This window comes from Montipora capricornis, chromosome 14 (genome assembly GCF_036669925.1).
Source record: "Montipora capricornis isolate CH-2021 chromosome 14, ASM3666992v2, whole genome shotgun sequence".
NCBI lineage: Eukaryota > Metazoa > Cnidaria > Anthozoa > Scleractinia > Acroporidae > Montipora > Montipora capricornis.
Window position 1 is genome coordinate 32,997,557 of NC_090896.1, and position 16,863 is coordinate 33,014,419.

The 16,863-nt window shown below is 38.2% G+C and overlaps 1 protein-coding gene across 2 annotated transcripts in view; it reads left to right on the forward strand.

Moving 5' to 3' along the window:
- Window positions 1-16,863, forward strand: part of LOC138032207 (uncharacterized) — a 34,985-nt gene that overhangs the window by 9,777 nt on the left and 8,345 nt on the right. For both annotated transcript variants that reach the window (XM_068879827.1, XM_068879826.1), the window contains exons 4-13: window positions 1-358; window positions 1,997-2,017; window positions 6,799-7,053; window positions 7,911-8,213; window positions 9,042-9,160; window positions 9,591-9,655; window positions 10,729-10,868; window positions 11,523-11,813; window positions 14,472-14,602; window positions 16,305-16,458. The exon at window positions 1-358 is cut by the window's left edge and continues 103 nt beyond it. In XM_068879827.1, the coding sequence (XP_068735928.1) occupies window positions 1-358; window positions 1,997-2,017; window positions 6,799-7,053; window positions 7,911-8,213; window positions 9,042-9,160; window positions 9,591-9,655; window positions 10,729-10,868; window positions 11,523-11,813; window positions 14,472-14,602; window positions 16,305-16,458 (1,837 nt within the window). The remainder of the gene's footprint in view (window positions 359-1,996; window positions 2,018-6,798; window positions 7,054-7,910; window positions 8,214-9,041; window positions 9,161-9,590; window positions 9,656-10,728; window positions 10,869-11,522; window positions 11,814-14,471; window positions 14,603-16,304; window positions 16,459-16,863) is intronic.

Consider the following 16,863-nt stretch of genomic DNA (forward strand, 5'->3'; position numbering starts at 1 on the left):
TTGTATGTATTTGGTGATCAAGGGACAATAGAATATGGCGAAAACCAAGTAAAGTCACTTGAGAGTTTCTATGGGTTGCTCCACATTGGGGAAAAATGCGGTCCACCATTGATAGATTTGTACTGTCGTTATCATTTTCCACCATGCGATACGACTCTAGAAAAGCCTCGAAAGCGAAGGATTTGTCAAAGGACCTGCACCTATTTGATGGACGTTCTGTGCAAAAAAGAACTCGAATCTGTCGGGAACTTATTAAAAACAGCGCCACATTTTGATCTTGGAATGATAAATTGCTCTACCTACCCCGTTGCCAGTGGAGGGAACGGACCGGAATGCTACCAATCCAGTTCATTACCAGGTACGTTATTTCATTATCACAGCAAAAAAAGAAAAAAAGAAGCGAAGTACAACCTGTATTAGAAAGAGCGACACGGTTGACAAGGCACTGCACTATGAAGGCTCTATGCGGACGAACTCAACGACTGCCGGCTGACAATGACTGTCCTAGAATGCTTGATTTGGCAGAGCATGGAAGAGGTTGTCTGTGGTCTGGAAACGGATCCAACAACTGCAAACAATATTGTTCCGATACTGAAGGGCAGTTGTTGGATGCTGTTAGCAGTGCCAGCAGCAGGTTTCAGTAAAGTTTGCCCAACTTTGTAGGATGGTGTTGACAGTGGTGTTCAAAGGTATCCAGTAACTCTAAACAATGTTGGCAGTTGCCACGCACTGCATTATGAGGACCTTTGAGGACGTGTTAATTCTAAACTATCTCCATGGAAACCATGACATGTAACCTGCTTATGTGGCCCCAACATTGTGGCAGGAGCTATGCAAACGGATTAAACATTTCTATTCTACGCTTTGGAAGTAAATTAACAAACTGGAATAAGTCATATGTATTACAAAAATTGGGTTCTATGAGAGGAGCCATAACTTTCTTACGTAATCTTTATTCTTTTGGTCTTGACGTTTTTTCTGATCTTGATATTTTGGAGTTTTGTCATAGATTACTACGTGGTGTGGTATTGTCATTTGGTGGTGAGGTGTTGCAATTATGTGACGTGGTTTGATGGTTACTTGTTCTACTTGTTGTGTTTCAATCATAATGTGACCAGGTTTGATTGTACGTGTTGTGTTTCCATCATGCTATGTTGCGCAACTGTCATAAAAGAACCTAACCACATAAAATGTAAACACAGCACGTCAAAGGAAGACCTCAACACATCATGATGGAAACATAACACGTAACCGTCAAACCTCGTCACATAATGACAAAACCTCACCACATAATGACAAAACCACACCTCAAGACAAAACTTAAATGAAAAGAATAAAGATTACATAAGAATGTATAAGAAAGTTATGGCTTTCCATAGTTATCGGTGCGTAAATTTGCCTCACGATTTCAATGAAAAGTCAGGCAGACAGGTATTGAGAATGAAGAAAAAGCGGAAAGTCCCCCGGGGGGAGGGGGGGGAGGGACTCCCATATAAAAAGTGGATGGATGCTCGTCGGAAATTTTAAATTAAACTCCTAAAGGAGACCAATTTGGGCCTCGGCCCGCTTTTTTTTTTTACCTCTAAAAGAGACCATATTAAAACACAGAGAAAGAAAAAATACAGTGACTTTTAATGATGGCAAAGAAATTATCACCTAATACTTTCACCTACGTGAAAAAATATAAAAGTGTAAATATACACTTTTATATTTCTTCGCGGTCAACCCTAAAGGAGACCTTCACGGCTACATATGATTGCGTTTTTACCAGAGAACACCCGAAGGGAGACCAAAATCCGAAATTTACACCCCAAAGCGAGACAGCGAGCATCCCTCCCCTTTTTATATGGGATTCTCCCCCCTCCCCCCCCCCCCCCCCCCCCCGGGCAGAAAGTGTTTCGAGTCTTTCGTCACGGTTTATGCCTAATATCATCAGTCTTCATTGTTACGCTTTCCTAAAACACAAGATTAAATATTCATATTTTTTCATTCGCAGATGACGATACCAGAAGTACAGGTATGTAGGAAACGTTACAAAATATTTTTATGTCGTCGAAAGCCCACAGTGGTTTCTTGTCTAACGTCAGTCTTGCACCTTCAGCCAATGACGACGGTGTAGAAAGTGAAAGCTTGCACGACGGACGTCCAACTTTCATTCCAAGTTGTCTCAACACTAAAGTCTGATATTCTCGCGTAAAAATTGCTGGATGCCTTCATGGTTTCTCAGAAAACTGAAATCGCACACATGTGTACAGTCCCTTAAATTCATTTATTACACATAACATGAGAATTTTATTCCATAAAGTTCATTTGTACAAATCTATACGCTTTATTTTCACATGTGAAAAAGGCTTATACAGCCAATCAGAATGGCGTACAGCTATTTCACATGTGGAAGTATAACCAATCAACGATAGCGTAAAGGCGTTTCCATGCCAATCACTCGTGCATCTCGTGCAAATCGTACTTTGTTATTGAATTAAATTAAATTTGCACTTGGTTCTATTGTTAGTGAGTTTTCGTTTCTAATTTGCGTTCAGAAAACTATTTTAATGAAAATTCTCGTCTTAGGAGTAAAAAACAGTTCACGACATAGAAAGTGCTTTGTACGGGGTTTTATTCACTCGTTGTTTGTGTCAAAAACCCTCACTCGCTCGTTCCTCGCTCGTTCGGGTGTTTGACACAAACAACTCGTGAATAAAACCCAGTACGCCGCACTTTCTATGACGTAAACTATATATACATCCCATGAAGGGCCATCTATCCACTAGATAGCGACTAACGTGTTCGATAGCGTTATCCACTCCTTTTAGCAACTGTACATGTGTTCTGAATTAAATCATACCTAGGTTCAGGTATTGTCCTTTTTACAGTTTCGATGTCTAGACTGGAACAAGCCTCTTCCAGTCTAGACAGAGAAACTGTAAAATGGACAATACCTGAACCTTGTTTTTGCCACTACTGGACCAGCACACAAGGTCACTAATACAACTGTATTGAAAATAAAGGACAAGTGCATTAAGAAACCTTCTAAATTGACAGCAGGGTAGTTACTGAGAGGGCTGAGAGACCCTAAGTTAAGAATGGCATTGATCATATGTAAAATACTGATTTAAGAGGATAATGTCATTGAGGCACAGAATGATGCATGTATATTGTTTGATAAAAGAAGAATGAGGACACCTTTCGACAATTTCGTTTCTAACGGTACCTTGCATACGGAACCCGCGCCCGCAGTGCGCGCGGCAGTCAAAACTGTGCTATCCTGTCAATCATTTGCCCTTTCACCGGAAACAGCGCATTTGGGTTGTGCGTAAATGACATTGTTGTCGATCTACCCCGTCGAAAGGACAACTAAAGTCTTTATTCGCGAAGTTAACACAACTGAATACATTATCAATACGGTTTTGCCATCTTCTTACACTTAATTCGAAAATACCAGCCTGACTTCGTCTTAAAATAGTTAGAAAAAGCACAAATAACAACCAAAGCAAAACAGGTTAAGTTCGAATTCTGCTCGCCGATAACACAGGTTTGTTGACAAAAAAATTGGCACAAAATGTTTTAAATGGTTTTCTGGCCGGCCCTCTATTAATAGCGCTCACGTGAATGTTAAATGGAGTATCGGGAAAGAAAAATTTGTCAAGCTGACGTGTGGATCGTGTAATTATACATTTTCAAGTAACGGAAATTTGTATAAGCGCTACAAAACATTTACTGACCATTGCCCGAAGGGACACTCTTTGTAAGCTGCAAGGAAGCCGCTGATGAATGTCGCACAAAAACCTCGGCCCCTGCCACCGGAAAGCCAAACTTGGAGAGTTTTTCAGCCGAAGGCTCACTAAGAGAGTTCCTAGAGCTTGCCCTCCCGCAGGTCGCCAGAAAGGTGCAAACAAGCTGATTCATGTCCGAAAAGAGCAACGAGGGGCAGTCAAAATTGTGTTTCTTGTACTGTGCGAAAATTTATTCAAAACTTTTCCCACACTCCCAAATAAGAACTTGCTGTGTCTTGCAATTCTGCAGTGAGTTAGTATTACACCAATAAGAGAATCAACATCAAAGAGGCACTCCCAGGGGTTTTGGGGAAGAAGAGAACATGGTTAATTTGAACTCAAGAACAGAGGAACAATATCAAAATATTTTAGGGAACAAGGGAAGAAAACCAATTTAAATTTTAAAGATAAAAAAGCTGGGAACAAGTTTGAAAGTAATTGGGGGAACAAGGAAACACAAGCAAATATTTAAAGGGAACAAGGACCCCTTCCCCCGGGAGGGCCTCATCAAATGTTCTGCCCCTTTCATCCAACAGCTCAAACAAGCGATTCCAACAATTTTTGAATGACCGACACAAAAAGAAGACTCTTAAAGAAAAAAAATATATTTATAATAACACTTTAGCATGCGAAACAATGCTCAGATGCTTACGAGCACCCTAATGCCCATGTTTGTAAAAAAGCATCATGAAGTATTCCTTGCGGCTGGTTTAGGCATTGTTTCATCTTTCAACATTGGACAAAACCCAATCAACTCCATTCTCAGAGGGCACTGGGAAAGAAGCTAGAAGAAAAAACTGGCCCTAATCCAATTATCCCAAGGTAATCTTTACAGAATAAGATTATTGAAGGAACACTTTTGAGTGCTAACCTTAAGCCTTTTAAAACAAGCGCAAACAATATTAATAGTCTTTAAATTCACAAAATGTGAAACAGCATATTTTAGTCTCATATTCAATTAGCTTTGGCAGCAATATTACTTAAAACTATGCAGAACTATTTGCCATAAAATGTGGAACATTTCCTCCCTATTTAAATATGCCACAAAATGGCTCCAAAAAGCAACCAGTTAAGTTTTTAGATAAAGATAGTGTCTCTATGGAGGTCTGACACAATACCTAAAAATTAAATAATTTGATCTGATCAAGACATTGAACGACCAAGCAATAAAAAAACTGCAGCAATGTATGTTAGGTTCACAAAGTGGGAGTTAAAAAAAAATATTCCTCAACTGATGTTTCAATATGCATGCATTTAAATTAATTCTCTATCAACAATTCAAGGGACTGACTTTTCAGTGTCTATTCACTGGTATTGATTTACATTTCCATGATACGTTTGAAGTGAATCTGGCAACCACAGTGCCCTATGAAATGGGAAATAACTTTAACAAACCTTTTAACCTAACACTTTACAAGGAACAAGTTTATCCTCAAGCAACCAAGGTGTTCAAGGAGCTTTTCAATTTCCAAAGAACACCATGGTTGTGTACCAGTACCTGGGTGAATTCGGGTACCTGGCCTAAAAACTGAAACTTGTGGAGCTTAGTACTTAAGCTGGGTACATAATTATGTCTACAAATATTGTCTATTCAACAACAGTTTCTCCTAATTTTGTGTACCATTCACTTGTTGGTTCCTTAATAATAATCGCTAATTCAATTAAGGAAGTCCTTTCAAATCATCAAAGTTACTTTACGCCACCAGGAACAAACGAAAAAATACAAGCACTGAAGAACAAACTGCTCAAGAATGCACAACTCCCTTTGAAACAGCAAAAGACATGATCCTCGAGTCACTAAAAAGTGCTGCATGCTACGTGGATGTTTGCAGAACGATCGCAATATGTAATCATTGAAAGAAAACTCCACTCCAGATCTGATAGACGATGGTCGTGCAAGACTCGCCAAGCACGTGGAACACCCAACAGGATTGTTCGTTGTTTGGCACAGCAGATAAACGAAAACTTGTTCCCCTCACTATAACATAAGACCAATCTTGCCCAAATACAACAACAATTTCGGCAGCAGGCAAGCTCATCACAAGCCATCGAAGTTGGCATAAAGCAGCAAAGAGCTTAACCTGAAATTTGATCATGATGGACACAAACAAGAGCTGAAAGAACTTCATAAGGTCAGACGCCCAAATGTGATTGACCCAACACTCCTTAGAGCGGCTCAGTTATCGAACATCAAAGTGCTTTACAAACCAAGGGATTTCGTTGTAAAAATGTTCACTCAGCAACATCTTCTTCTACAGAATCAAGTTCAAAATCGATCCTGGTTGTTAATTATGTGTGTGCTAACCCAATCCATAAACTGGATAAAGCGGATTGGCAAATTGATTTGTCAGAACAATGTGTGATTTCTGTCTCGCTAAAAGTTCATAGAAGCGATGGTCAAGAGAGTCACTAGAGAAGGCTGAGCGAATGTCCGCCGATCTAATCAATCAGAATGTAAACAATTGGCGTGACGTCGGATAACACAGTTTTTCCCGCTCTCTGAATTCTGATTGGTCACTTTCAATTTCCGTAGCTTTCGCCGTATGCAAGGTATGTAAGACGTATCGGTCACACAAATTAATGGCTTAGCGCCCCCCACCCCTCCCCTGGCTCCTACGTGTTTTCTATGGCTAGGTGTTAGAGCCGAAACTTGTAATCGAAGGCAATGGTCTCGAATCCTGTTCTGGAAAACTTGGATGTTTTTCTCGTATGCCTGCCATATTTTCCGAGAATCTATCATCACGTATTCATAATCACGGTTCTCAGTATCTCTTAACGTTTGCCATTTGCTGCATAATATAACGGAAGTGCACAGTCTCGACAATATAGAGGGACAGTCACTGCCACCTGAACGTAGTTTAACGGCCTCGCTTCCGATAGTTTCCAATAGCTCAATGGTAGCTCATAAACTAGTGATCGGAAGGTCTTACTTAGGTTCGATTCCTACAAAGGAACACTCAGATTTTTCCCGAGTATCTCCGAGTAACTATCGAATAAATATTAATAGATCTCCTTTGATCTTTAGATTGTTATCATGGTATCGGCGTTGGCTATCGTGGCAATGTTAGCGTCACTCGGTCTGGTCGTACTTGTCAGCGGTGGACTGAGCAATGCCCTCACCGTCATTGGAGGATTCCTGAAGATGTTGATAAGAGTCAGAATGATTCAAATAACATGTGTCGTAACCCAGATGGAAGTGCCCCGGATGGACCATGGTGCTACACAACTGATCCAAATATGCGTTGGGAATACTGCAACATCTCGCAATGTCCACCAAGAGGTAGAATGAAAGTCATGATAGTAATCAAAACGATGTAGAAACCTTTGAGACGACAAAAAGGTGAAGTACTAAGGACAGCAGAAGTGTTACACTAAGGAAACAAATTTTTTTTCCGTCTGATCTCTTCATAAAAATAACGTGCAGCCTTAATTCCTTTTAAGCTGCGATTTTGCATTCTATTCTTTTCGGAGGTAAGCCCGGGGGTTAATGTTCCTTTTGACTGCCGACCCTAAAATAGATTGTGGCATGCTGTCAAGTGTAGCAGTGTGCAAGTCTCTGTCTCTGATCACCAAAGAGCCAAATTAACCAAATTCCACTTCTTAATGATTAAAAGCAAAAACTCAAGTTTTTACCGCGCTTTATTAAACACTATATTTATTGGGGAAACGCAATACACAAACATTTCGCCTGGGAAGGACTTTAAGAAAAGTATATTTATTCACTTGTGCAGTCTAGCTTTTGTTAGTAAGAAGAAGGTTTTGTATCAGTACGAATATTGATCTCTCATTTCATGAAAAACTGCAGATATGGGATGACAGGACCGAAGTTAAAACAGATAAATTAAGTCGACACTAGAGCAACAGCTTAAACATTTGTATCAAATCGTGTATTCAAATTCATCAAATTTAACCCTATTTCTTTTAATAAGTTTTGTGACTTTAGGAACTGCGTGTCGACCTCTCAACGTCCTATCTTCATGAAAAGGTGTTTTTAATCAATTCAAGATCTTTTTAAATTCAGTTGGGTAACTTTAACGTGAGATGCATAAATAGACATCATCCATTTCTCCAAAGCATTTGCTTATTACCCTGAAGTGAACAAAGAAAGTACTTTTATCTTTAACTTTTATTCATTAGTGCCCAGGAAGATTCCAACATTACCAGACGGCTTCGCTCTCAATGCCACGACTATTTACTTGTCATGGGAAGCAATTCCTACCTCTTTGCCTTCTGGCAAGGAACCTCTGCTTGGTTATCGCGTTAAATACCAGCGCCTTGGATCACCATTGTACGATCAAGTGAATGTCTCGAGCATTGTCACAGAAATATCTTTGACGAATCTTACTCCACAGACAAAATACAAAATGGAAGTGAACGGGTTTAACGCCATCGGTCATGGAGCAGGAAGCACGGCTATCATCATAAAAACATTTCAATCCGGTGAGTCTATATTCTAATGAGAATTTTCGCTTGATGTGTCTTCTTTGAATCCTTTTCCAAAATAAGTAATTAATTGCCTCGGCCAATCACAATAACTAGCCATTCGTAACGTAAACAAATCCATCTCGGGTCATCCTAATGTTTGGACAAAGAAATTTCGGCGCAAACTACCCGATCAAGAAACTGATCTAACGATCTCGTTGCAACGGGTCAGTTTCCAAAACCAACTCACGATATACCTTCAATTATCGGTGGCTGTTTAAAAACAATTGAGGATACTCCTTCTACAAGTCAAACACTACTTTTATTCCCGCAAAATCTGGGAAAGATCCGTAAACTGTTATGAGTTATTTCATACAATAAACATACACAGAAAGCGCAAAACTGGTATAAGAACGATCCGTTTACTAAGCTTCCATTTTCTTTTAATATTTATTATTATTATTATTTTTTTTTTTTTATTTAGTTCTTATTCTACATATTATTATTTTTTTGCTTAAATATGTATGCTTTATTGTAAGTAGTTAGTAATTTATACAACTCCTTTGAAGACCACTGATGTATTAGATACGATTTCGTGTATCAACAATATTACCATTCATGCATTTTATGAAATCTAACTTGACGTTTCCTATGTGGCAACATACATTTTCAAAAGTAACCGTTATTATATTGAAAACTATTTATATTTCAAAAGAAATTGCGAGTCGTCATTTAAGTCGTCATGTTCATTACAAAATGTTATTTTAAATGTTTCTTTTTAATGCTAGGTACCCTACGCATCAAACCTTAATCATCACTTAATTAAACTCTTTCTTTCCTTTGCAGGTCTTGTCACTGTTGATATAACACTTCATGTTAGGCTGGACGAGAAATTCAGGGATGATGTACAAAACAGAAACAACAGCAGTTCGTTTGTGAAATTGAAGTACAACATCGAGAGGATGGTATAACACATTTTTAAAAAAAAAACCCCACAATATAAAGGCCAATCATTGTACTCTACAATGTTTGAAATATGGGCCAATCATACAGAAAAGCCAAGAGATGTAGACGTTGCTCAGACCGGGAAAATCACAAAGCGTATTAAAAACACTGCGAAAAATCGACACTTGGTACAAAACCTTTCTATCACCATGATTTTTAGCTTTTTACTTAACTTGGCAAGATTTTTAAAATATGAACAACATTTTTTAAATTGTAAAGCTTGTTTCGATGTTACACAAATCATTACGTTACAAATTGCTTGAAAATGTTTTTAGAACTATAACAACTGCACGAAACATGAAACCTATGATCACATGGAACAAAGCAAGATAGATTAATGGCCTTCAAATGAGGCTACTGCATAATGTTAAATATTCTTTTCCTTTTTAGATAAACGCTGAATTTAATAATTCCTCTGACTTGAAAGTATATAGCCTCAGAATGAAGAATTTCAGGTAATGGACCTATTAAGAAAACAGATTTAGGGAAATGGTAAAACAAACTAAAAATAACGTCATTGGATAATATCACCTATTATAGACGCAAGAGAATATCGCTTTTCTGATTGGTCAGTGACGACTGCATAAATAGGATATAGAGTTCATTGTGAAAGTTGCTATGGAAACACAGCAAGAGAGTATTTAGTATATAATAAATAAAAAATCGTATGAACTTGCTCGTGTATTTCGTGATTTATGGACACTCGTGATGTTTTGAAAGTTCTCAAATTGCACTTGCCTACGGCTCAGGCAATTCTGAGAACTTTCAAAACATCACTTGTGCCCACACGAGTAGCAAGTGCACCGTGAACGAAACTGATGTCAAAGAAAACTCTAATTTTCTTATCACACGTATTGATCTCCTGGCTCACGTGAGTTATCTGTAGGATCGCCTATCTCTTTTGACGATGATGTTCGTAATAATAATGATGACCATATTAGGGAATATGGCAGGGATGACGACAACGGAAACAAGTACCACACAAGTCTATTTAATGCGTAAAATAATAGATTTTCTGCGGTTAGACGTGCGTTTCACTTTTGCCTTCCACTGCAAAACAGTAACGTCAAATGAGCAAATGTAAAGTTTTGTGGAGATCCTCAACACAGGAGGCTAAAGTTGTCATATAAATTCCCTCCTCACTGAAAGGTCTGTTTCTGAGGACCGACACGGAGCTCTCGGAACGACTCTCGGGATTGCTTCAGAAAACAATGGAAACAAAGAACGATACAAAAGAAACAATGGACCATGACGCAAAAGACAACTGAAAAAAGCGTCCTAAAGGGATCCAATGGAATTATAGGTTGAAATGAGCTGCTTCCTGATTGATTTCTGTAGTAGGGTTGTTGAATGACATTTTGTAATGTTTATTGCCATACTTTCGTGAAATATGTGATGTAAAGTTGTGAAAAAGGGCTGGGACACTTCGTAATGTTTGTTATTTAGAACGCGTACCTGATTATCGTGTAATCCTGGACAAATTTGAAAGTAAAGTAGGTAATGAGTGTTTATTGTATTTATTTCTTAGAAGCGATGATTTACAGGCGGATTTATTAATCTTAGTCATCATAAATGCCAATACAACGACAAAATCTGAAGCTGTTGGTCGCTTGATCGAAGGGCTTCTTCCGGCAAAAGTCCTAGGAATCACTTCCATATTTGTCGTAGGTGGGTGTTGAAACAGGCTAGGTTAATTTTTTTTTATATTTGTAAGTTAGTCAAGGAATCAACTAAATTAGTGAGACAGTACAAATTTCAACATTTAATTAGTTGTGTTCCTATCCAAACAAATATACGAATAAAATGCTGGTAAAGAGGCAACAGAGTGTTTTTGTTCCTATGACCATGCAGCCAAGCATATTTGCATACTAAAACAAAAGGAAAATTTTCATATTAATGGAGTTCAATTCCAAAAAGAATATTTTACTCCTCGAACATGGCCGTCGTGACGACATGTGAACACACCCTATAACAGATAATTCATGCAATATTTGATGGGAGGGAGATTTAGAAGGTACGACTTTTTGCTTACGACTCTCGCATACGAGTAGGAACCCAGTACTAACAAGCGAGCTATGTGAGTGATAAGTTGAATTTAATCGATACCTAACCCTAATGTCATTTTAGACTTAAGATTTAATATTCTAAAGCCAAAGGTAGTAAAACTGATTTAACGTGCGTTGCACGTATGGCTCGCATAGCTCGAGAATATAGTTACTTTTTGTAAACTCAGTTAGGGCGGAGGATGGCCTAATTTGTTTGTATGCAACAAGAATTTGTTCTGAATTTGCTTCTGGTACGATTTCTTTTCTCTTTGAAAAGGAAAACCACAGCCTCCTGAAAACGTAAGAGCAGCAGATGTCCAGAAATGGTATTTCGTACTGACCTGGCAACAACCTAAATATGGCGTATATTACCAGATAGACAACTTCACTATTGAGCGAAAGAAAGAAACGGCCGCTAGCTTCACAGTTCTAGAGACTTTACCCTATAAAAAGACAAGGATAAATGTCAAAGATCTCGAACCCGCCACAGAGTATACTATGCGACTGTCGAGCAACAACAAGTATGGAAGATCAAGTGCCATTCTGTTCAAACAAACCACATTACCAGGTAAGTCGACTTGCATCTTGCTGCTGCTTCTGGTTTTTTTCATCCTTGCTTAAGGTCCCTATTTTGGTTAGAGCACGGTTACGAGGCGACGTGGTTAGGTATATACTTAGACTGTATGCTTTGCCACCTATTTATGGCAATAGACCTTTTTTAACGGTTATCTTGGAGTCTACTGCTTTGATGGATGTATTACGGGATGACCAGGGGACAAACTGTTTCAAATCTTTTCCCAACCGAGATGAATTTGACTTTTTTTCTCTACATCCTGTATAGCAAAAGTTTCAATCAACAAACTGGTTTCAAAATTATTAAAGCAAACCCAAATTTTATCCCAGGACATGAAGACATTTGACCCCTTAACATCCCACAACGTATCCTTCGAAACAAAAGGACCCAAGATGACCGCCGTATCGCAAAACGGTCTATTTTCCGCGGTGGCCCCAAAATCAACTCCGTGCGCCACGACTTTCCTTGTCTAAGTGGCTTGACAAACAGGCTAATAATCAAGATAAAACATTAAATCTCAAGTGGGTCCATTGCTCAATCAGATTCCTTGGAATCTAATTACAATATGATTCGAAGGGAAATAATAAACTTCATCGCGAAATTCACGTTTTTCAAAGAATTAATTTGGTCGTTATTCCAGTTTGATAATTACTTATTACTTATTTTATTAGTATTGCACATCATACATTAGAAAATATACATTGGTAAAGTCAAAGCCAGGGGCTTAAATGGCCTGGGATCAGCAGAAAACAAAAATAATGTGTATGAGAAAAGAAGGCTTTTAACTTAAATTACAAAACTAACCAAAAGGAAAACACATGTCATACATGCCCAAGGAGAAAGAAACTTTTGAGCTGAGATAGAGTAACCTTTACAAAGTAGCCGAACTCTTCAGGAAATACAGGCCGTGTTTTCTCGACATCCCTTGTCTAGCTTAACATTCCTGAAAATGGCTTGTTTGCAGTCTTCGTTAAGCGACTTTAAAATGATACGTGTTTTCACGGGTATTAAACATTAAATGAGGAGAGCACGTGCCAATACAATAATAGAAATAATAATAGAAATAATAGCAACGCCTGTTGCATTTCCAATATGAATATCCGCAAGCGACTCCTCATTGGCCGAAAGTCATTGCCAACTCGCTTATGCTGCAGCTGCTTTATTTGATGGCTTAAATTAAATGAGAATTCTATTGAAATTTGCCTACTCTCTTAACTTTAAGCAAGTTGGAAAAGCAACTGTTTTCACGCGATTTCCGGTTGTCACTCGCTAAGCAACTTGAAAAACCGCTCGTGAAAACACAGCCACAGAGGGGGTGTTGACGCCAAAAAAGAAAGTTAAGATTTGTATTTTTGTGCTTTCGTATTCTGTACAACGTGGGATTCAGCCATTTCACGTCTCAGAGTTGCCGTGAGGAGAAGGAGAAAGGAATGAAAACGAAAAATGAAAACTCTCATTAAATGCTATTCTTTCAATGGCCTTTTAATCGAAGACCTTAACGCCTTAATAAAGAGCTCAACTCGGCAACTACGACCACGGCGATACGATCTATTGTATGAGCGACAAAAATGGTTGCATGTTCTCTGGGTACTTTTTCGCGTGCAATATGCACACGAAATTGCACGTGAGTTCCGCACATGCACACTCCTTTCGTGATCCTTTCGGAAAACCTACGAAAAGATTTCGGATCCGACATTTGCATGAATTTCATGGCCAAAAGAAGCACGAAATCCGAATCTTAGTAGCCTTTCATGCATGCGTTTAATATGGCGGTCTCTCAAGAAATTGCTCAAAAGTTATACTTTGAAAGTTTACAATGGAAAACAAACCAATTTGACAGACGAAGCCGTATCATACTGTGGCTGAATGTAAAATCAAATTGAACAAACTACCTTTTTGAAAGCTTTTGTACGGTAAATTACACTTGGAAATGTGTTGTTGGAATTTTCAAGTTTAAGCAATGCTTAACTACACGCCTTAGTTGTTTAAAAGATGGACAACGCTTTTGAGGGGATAAATATTAGCAAAACCAATTGGGTTATTCATGCAGAAGATTGTGATTTATTCGTTGGATAGCGTTATCCGCTCTTAGATCAACTGGGATAAGATGATTAATAAATGGATATTTTACTGTGTCTACAGTACCTGGAACGTTTGTCCATGTGTTTTCTGTTGTCTTCCGGCACAGTTGAAAAGAAGACTGAGCATACTCTAGCAAAAAATACCGCTGGTTCAACTGATTAATTTCGGAACAACGATGTCAGTATGTAGATTTACAAATTCAGTGAATCCTTTTATTTCAGTTTTCTATCTTTAAATTCCTATTCTTACATTAGCTCCTAGATAGTTCCTGTTTATGTGGTTATTTTCAGTCGCGACAAATAAGCAATCTCTTCACAGTTTCTCGTTGCATAACGATACACTCAGGCTGCTCCAGTTCACGAATGTCTACACTCTGAACTTCAAGAATTGAAGCCTTCGAACATGAAAAACCTTATCTCAAGTAAAGCAATGTTCATCTCTACAAAGCCTCTGTACACGTTACTTGTTCCCACCATTTATAATAAATTATGTTAATGTATGCATAATTCAATTCTAACACTCACCTCACAGATCGAACAACTAACCGCTGTATTTTTTTTCTCTCTACAGACAAATTCCTTCTGAAATTGATGGTGACTATCGTGTTGCCATTTGGCTTAGCTATTCTCTTCATCACGATTGTCTGCATTAAGTTTGGACCACCTTGTAAATGTAATGTTAAAGACAAGTCTCAGATTGAGGTTAGTAAGGAATTAAGAGGTCTCCGACTTGAAATATCAATTATTTATAACAACTAATGTAATTCTAATAATTCTAATTATCATTATTAATTTTAATTAATTATAATAATGAATATTATAGTCCGAATAATATTATATTTTGTGACTATATAATGAACAACTGGAATTGGAGATGGGATTGGAGTTTCAGCTAGTAATCAAATAATCATTCCGTTTTTAATATTTGATGTATGTCTCGCAGCATAAACAATCCTTCTTCCCGAAAAAAAAACCACCTAAAATGAGAGCATCTTGAAATTTAGTGAAACGCAAAAGATGGACTGGTTCTGAAACTCTGGAGACTACAAAAGCGTGAACAGTGACATCGCACTTCATGTTAACTTCACCGTGACCATGTGGAATATTTTGTACTCAGTTCACAACTGAGTTTTGAATAATTTAATCGCAACTTTTAAAATGCCCCTGTGACCAAAAAAATCAATTATTTTCTTTCTTTGGATTTCAAAACTGTGTTATTTAAATACTAAGGGACCAGAGTTTTAAGCCTTGATTTCAAAAGGACTCCATTTCTAACTTCAGTTCTTGAGAGAGCTGGTTCGAGGAGAAAATGACGTCAAAGGCTCACTAGTTTAAGAAAGCAGTGCGTGTGTACGCCGCAGAATTCAGACTTTTAAACTTGCGTTTTGCATTTATAATAAGCTGCATTCACACGTTGAGATTTTAAGCAAGTGAGCCTTTGACGTCACTTTTCCCTGGATCCAACCCTCTGAGGTCCAATCGGTCGGGGTTTGAACGTGAGTAATGGCGGACCATGAAGAACAAATTCTTACCTCCAAGAGTTACACTCAAAGTAAACGGCCTTTGGATAAAAAACCAAAGCTCAATTTTTTTCAAGTCAGGTGTTAAGGAAACAAACTTTCAAAATCTAAAGAAAAATAGGAAGTGATTTCTTTTTTTTATCACAGGGGCATTTTAATGGGCTTTGCTTTAGAAAAAGGGTGTGGTTTGTGCATGGTCAGGCCCGAAAAAGCGAACAAAAACGTAGAACAAAGAAACTTGTCAAATTTCGAAACCATCTCCATATCTTAACTATGAAAGAAATTAACAGGTCTTCAATTCCAAGAATATATAATCACCATCTGGAATTCAGAAAAATGTGAGTCCAGATGTGATTGAAGTTTCACTTAGTTATCATTTTTCTGTTTTTAATAATTGATGGATTCCGATAAAAAATTAAAAAAAACATAACATGAGAGTATCCTGAAATTTGGTGAAACCACAGAAATGATGAATTATTACTCATGTAGCGGATTATGTAGTGTCCGCGATTACGTACGCGATTTTGTAGTGATTGTGAAGTCGATTGTGGAGCCGGTTATATATCGATTATATGGTCTATCAGATAGCCGATTATGTAGCCGATTGGAGGCGATATATGGCCGATTTTGTTGGCGAGGGTATAGCCGTTATATAGTCAGTGATTATAGCTACTTCGTTAAAGCCGGTAATTTTGCCGATCGCTAATTTGCTTTGATTCAGTCGATCGTGTACTAGCTGTACTGCTGCATAATAATCGCTATACAATCAGGGCGCGGATGCTAGAAATAACGAAACAATTTTTGCAATTACTAGTTTTAGGAATACATATCCAAGTACATTAATTATTTGCTGTAAAACACCCACATACTTTTTTACTTTTTAGATAGAGTTGCCTTTGAAAGGCGGTTGGTGCGAGTTTCCAAGATTGCATATTCAACTCGAAGTGAAGTTAGGACAGGGGGCTTTTGGAGAAGTTTATAAAGGAGAGCTGAAGAATGAAAAGGGAGTCATGGCTTGTGCAGTAAAGAAGCTTAAAGGTAGAGCTTGCTCCCTTTGGAGCTCATATCACCTGTCGTTATCTCCATACAAATTTTATTAACTTGGGCTAAAGCTTAAAAATTGGCCAAAAGAGCAGGAGCCCAAGGGCCGATTCCTCCCATTCCACCCCGACTCTAATGAAACTGGTATTCCGGAAGTAAAATAAAAAGCGTCACCATCCCTTGGTGGTGCACCCCCCCCCCCCCTCCCTTCTCCTGGATCCGCCCCTGCAGCCCATGAGTAATTTTTAACGTGGAAATTAATGATGACTATCACCAATCAATCTGATGGGTGATCATCTGGAGGCTTACATATAGAAAACTTAGAAATAAGTATCGCAACTACCTTAAATTTGTTTTTTCCAAATTACAAAACACGCCGACAGCAGACGGCTACTAAAAACA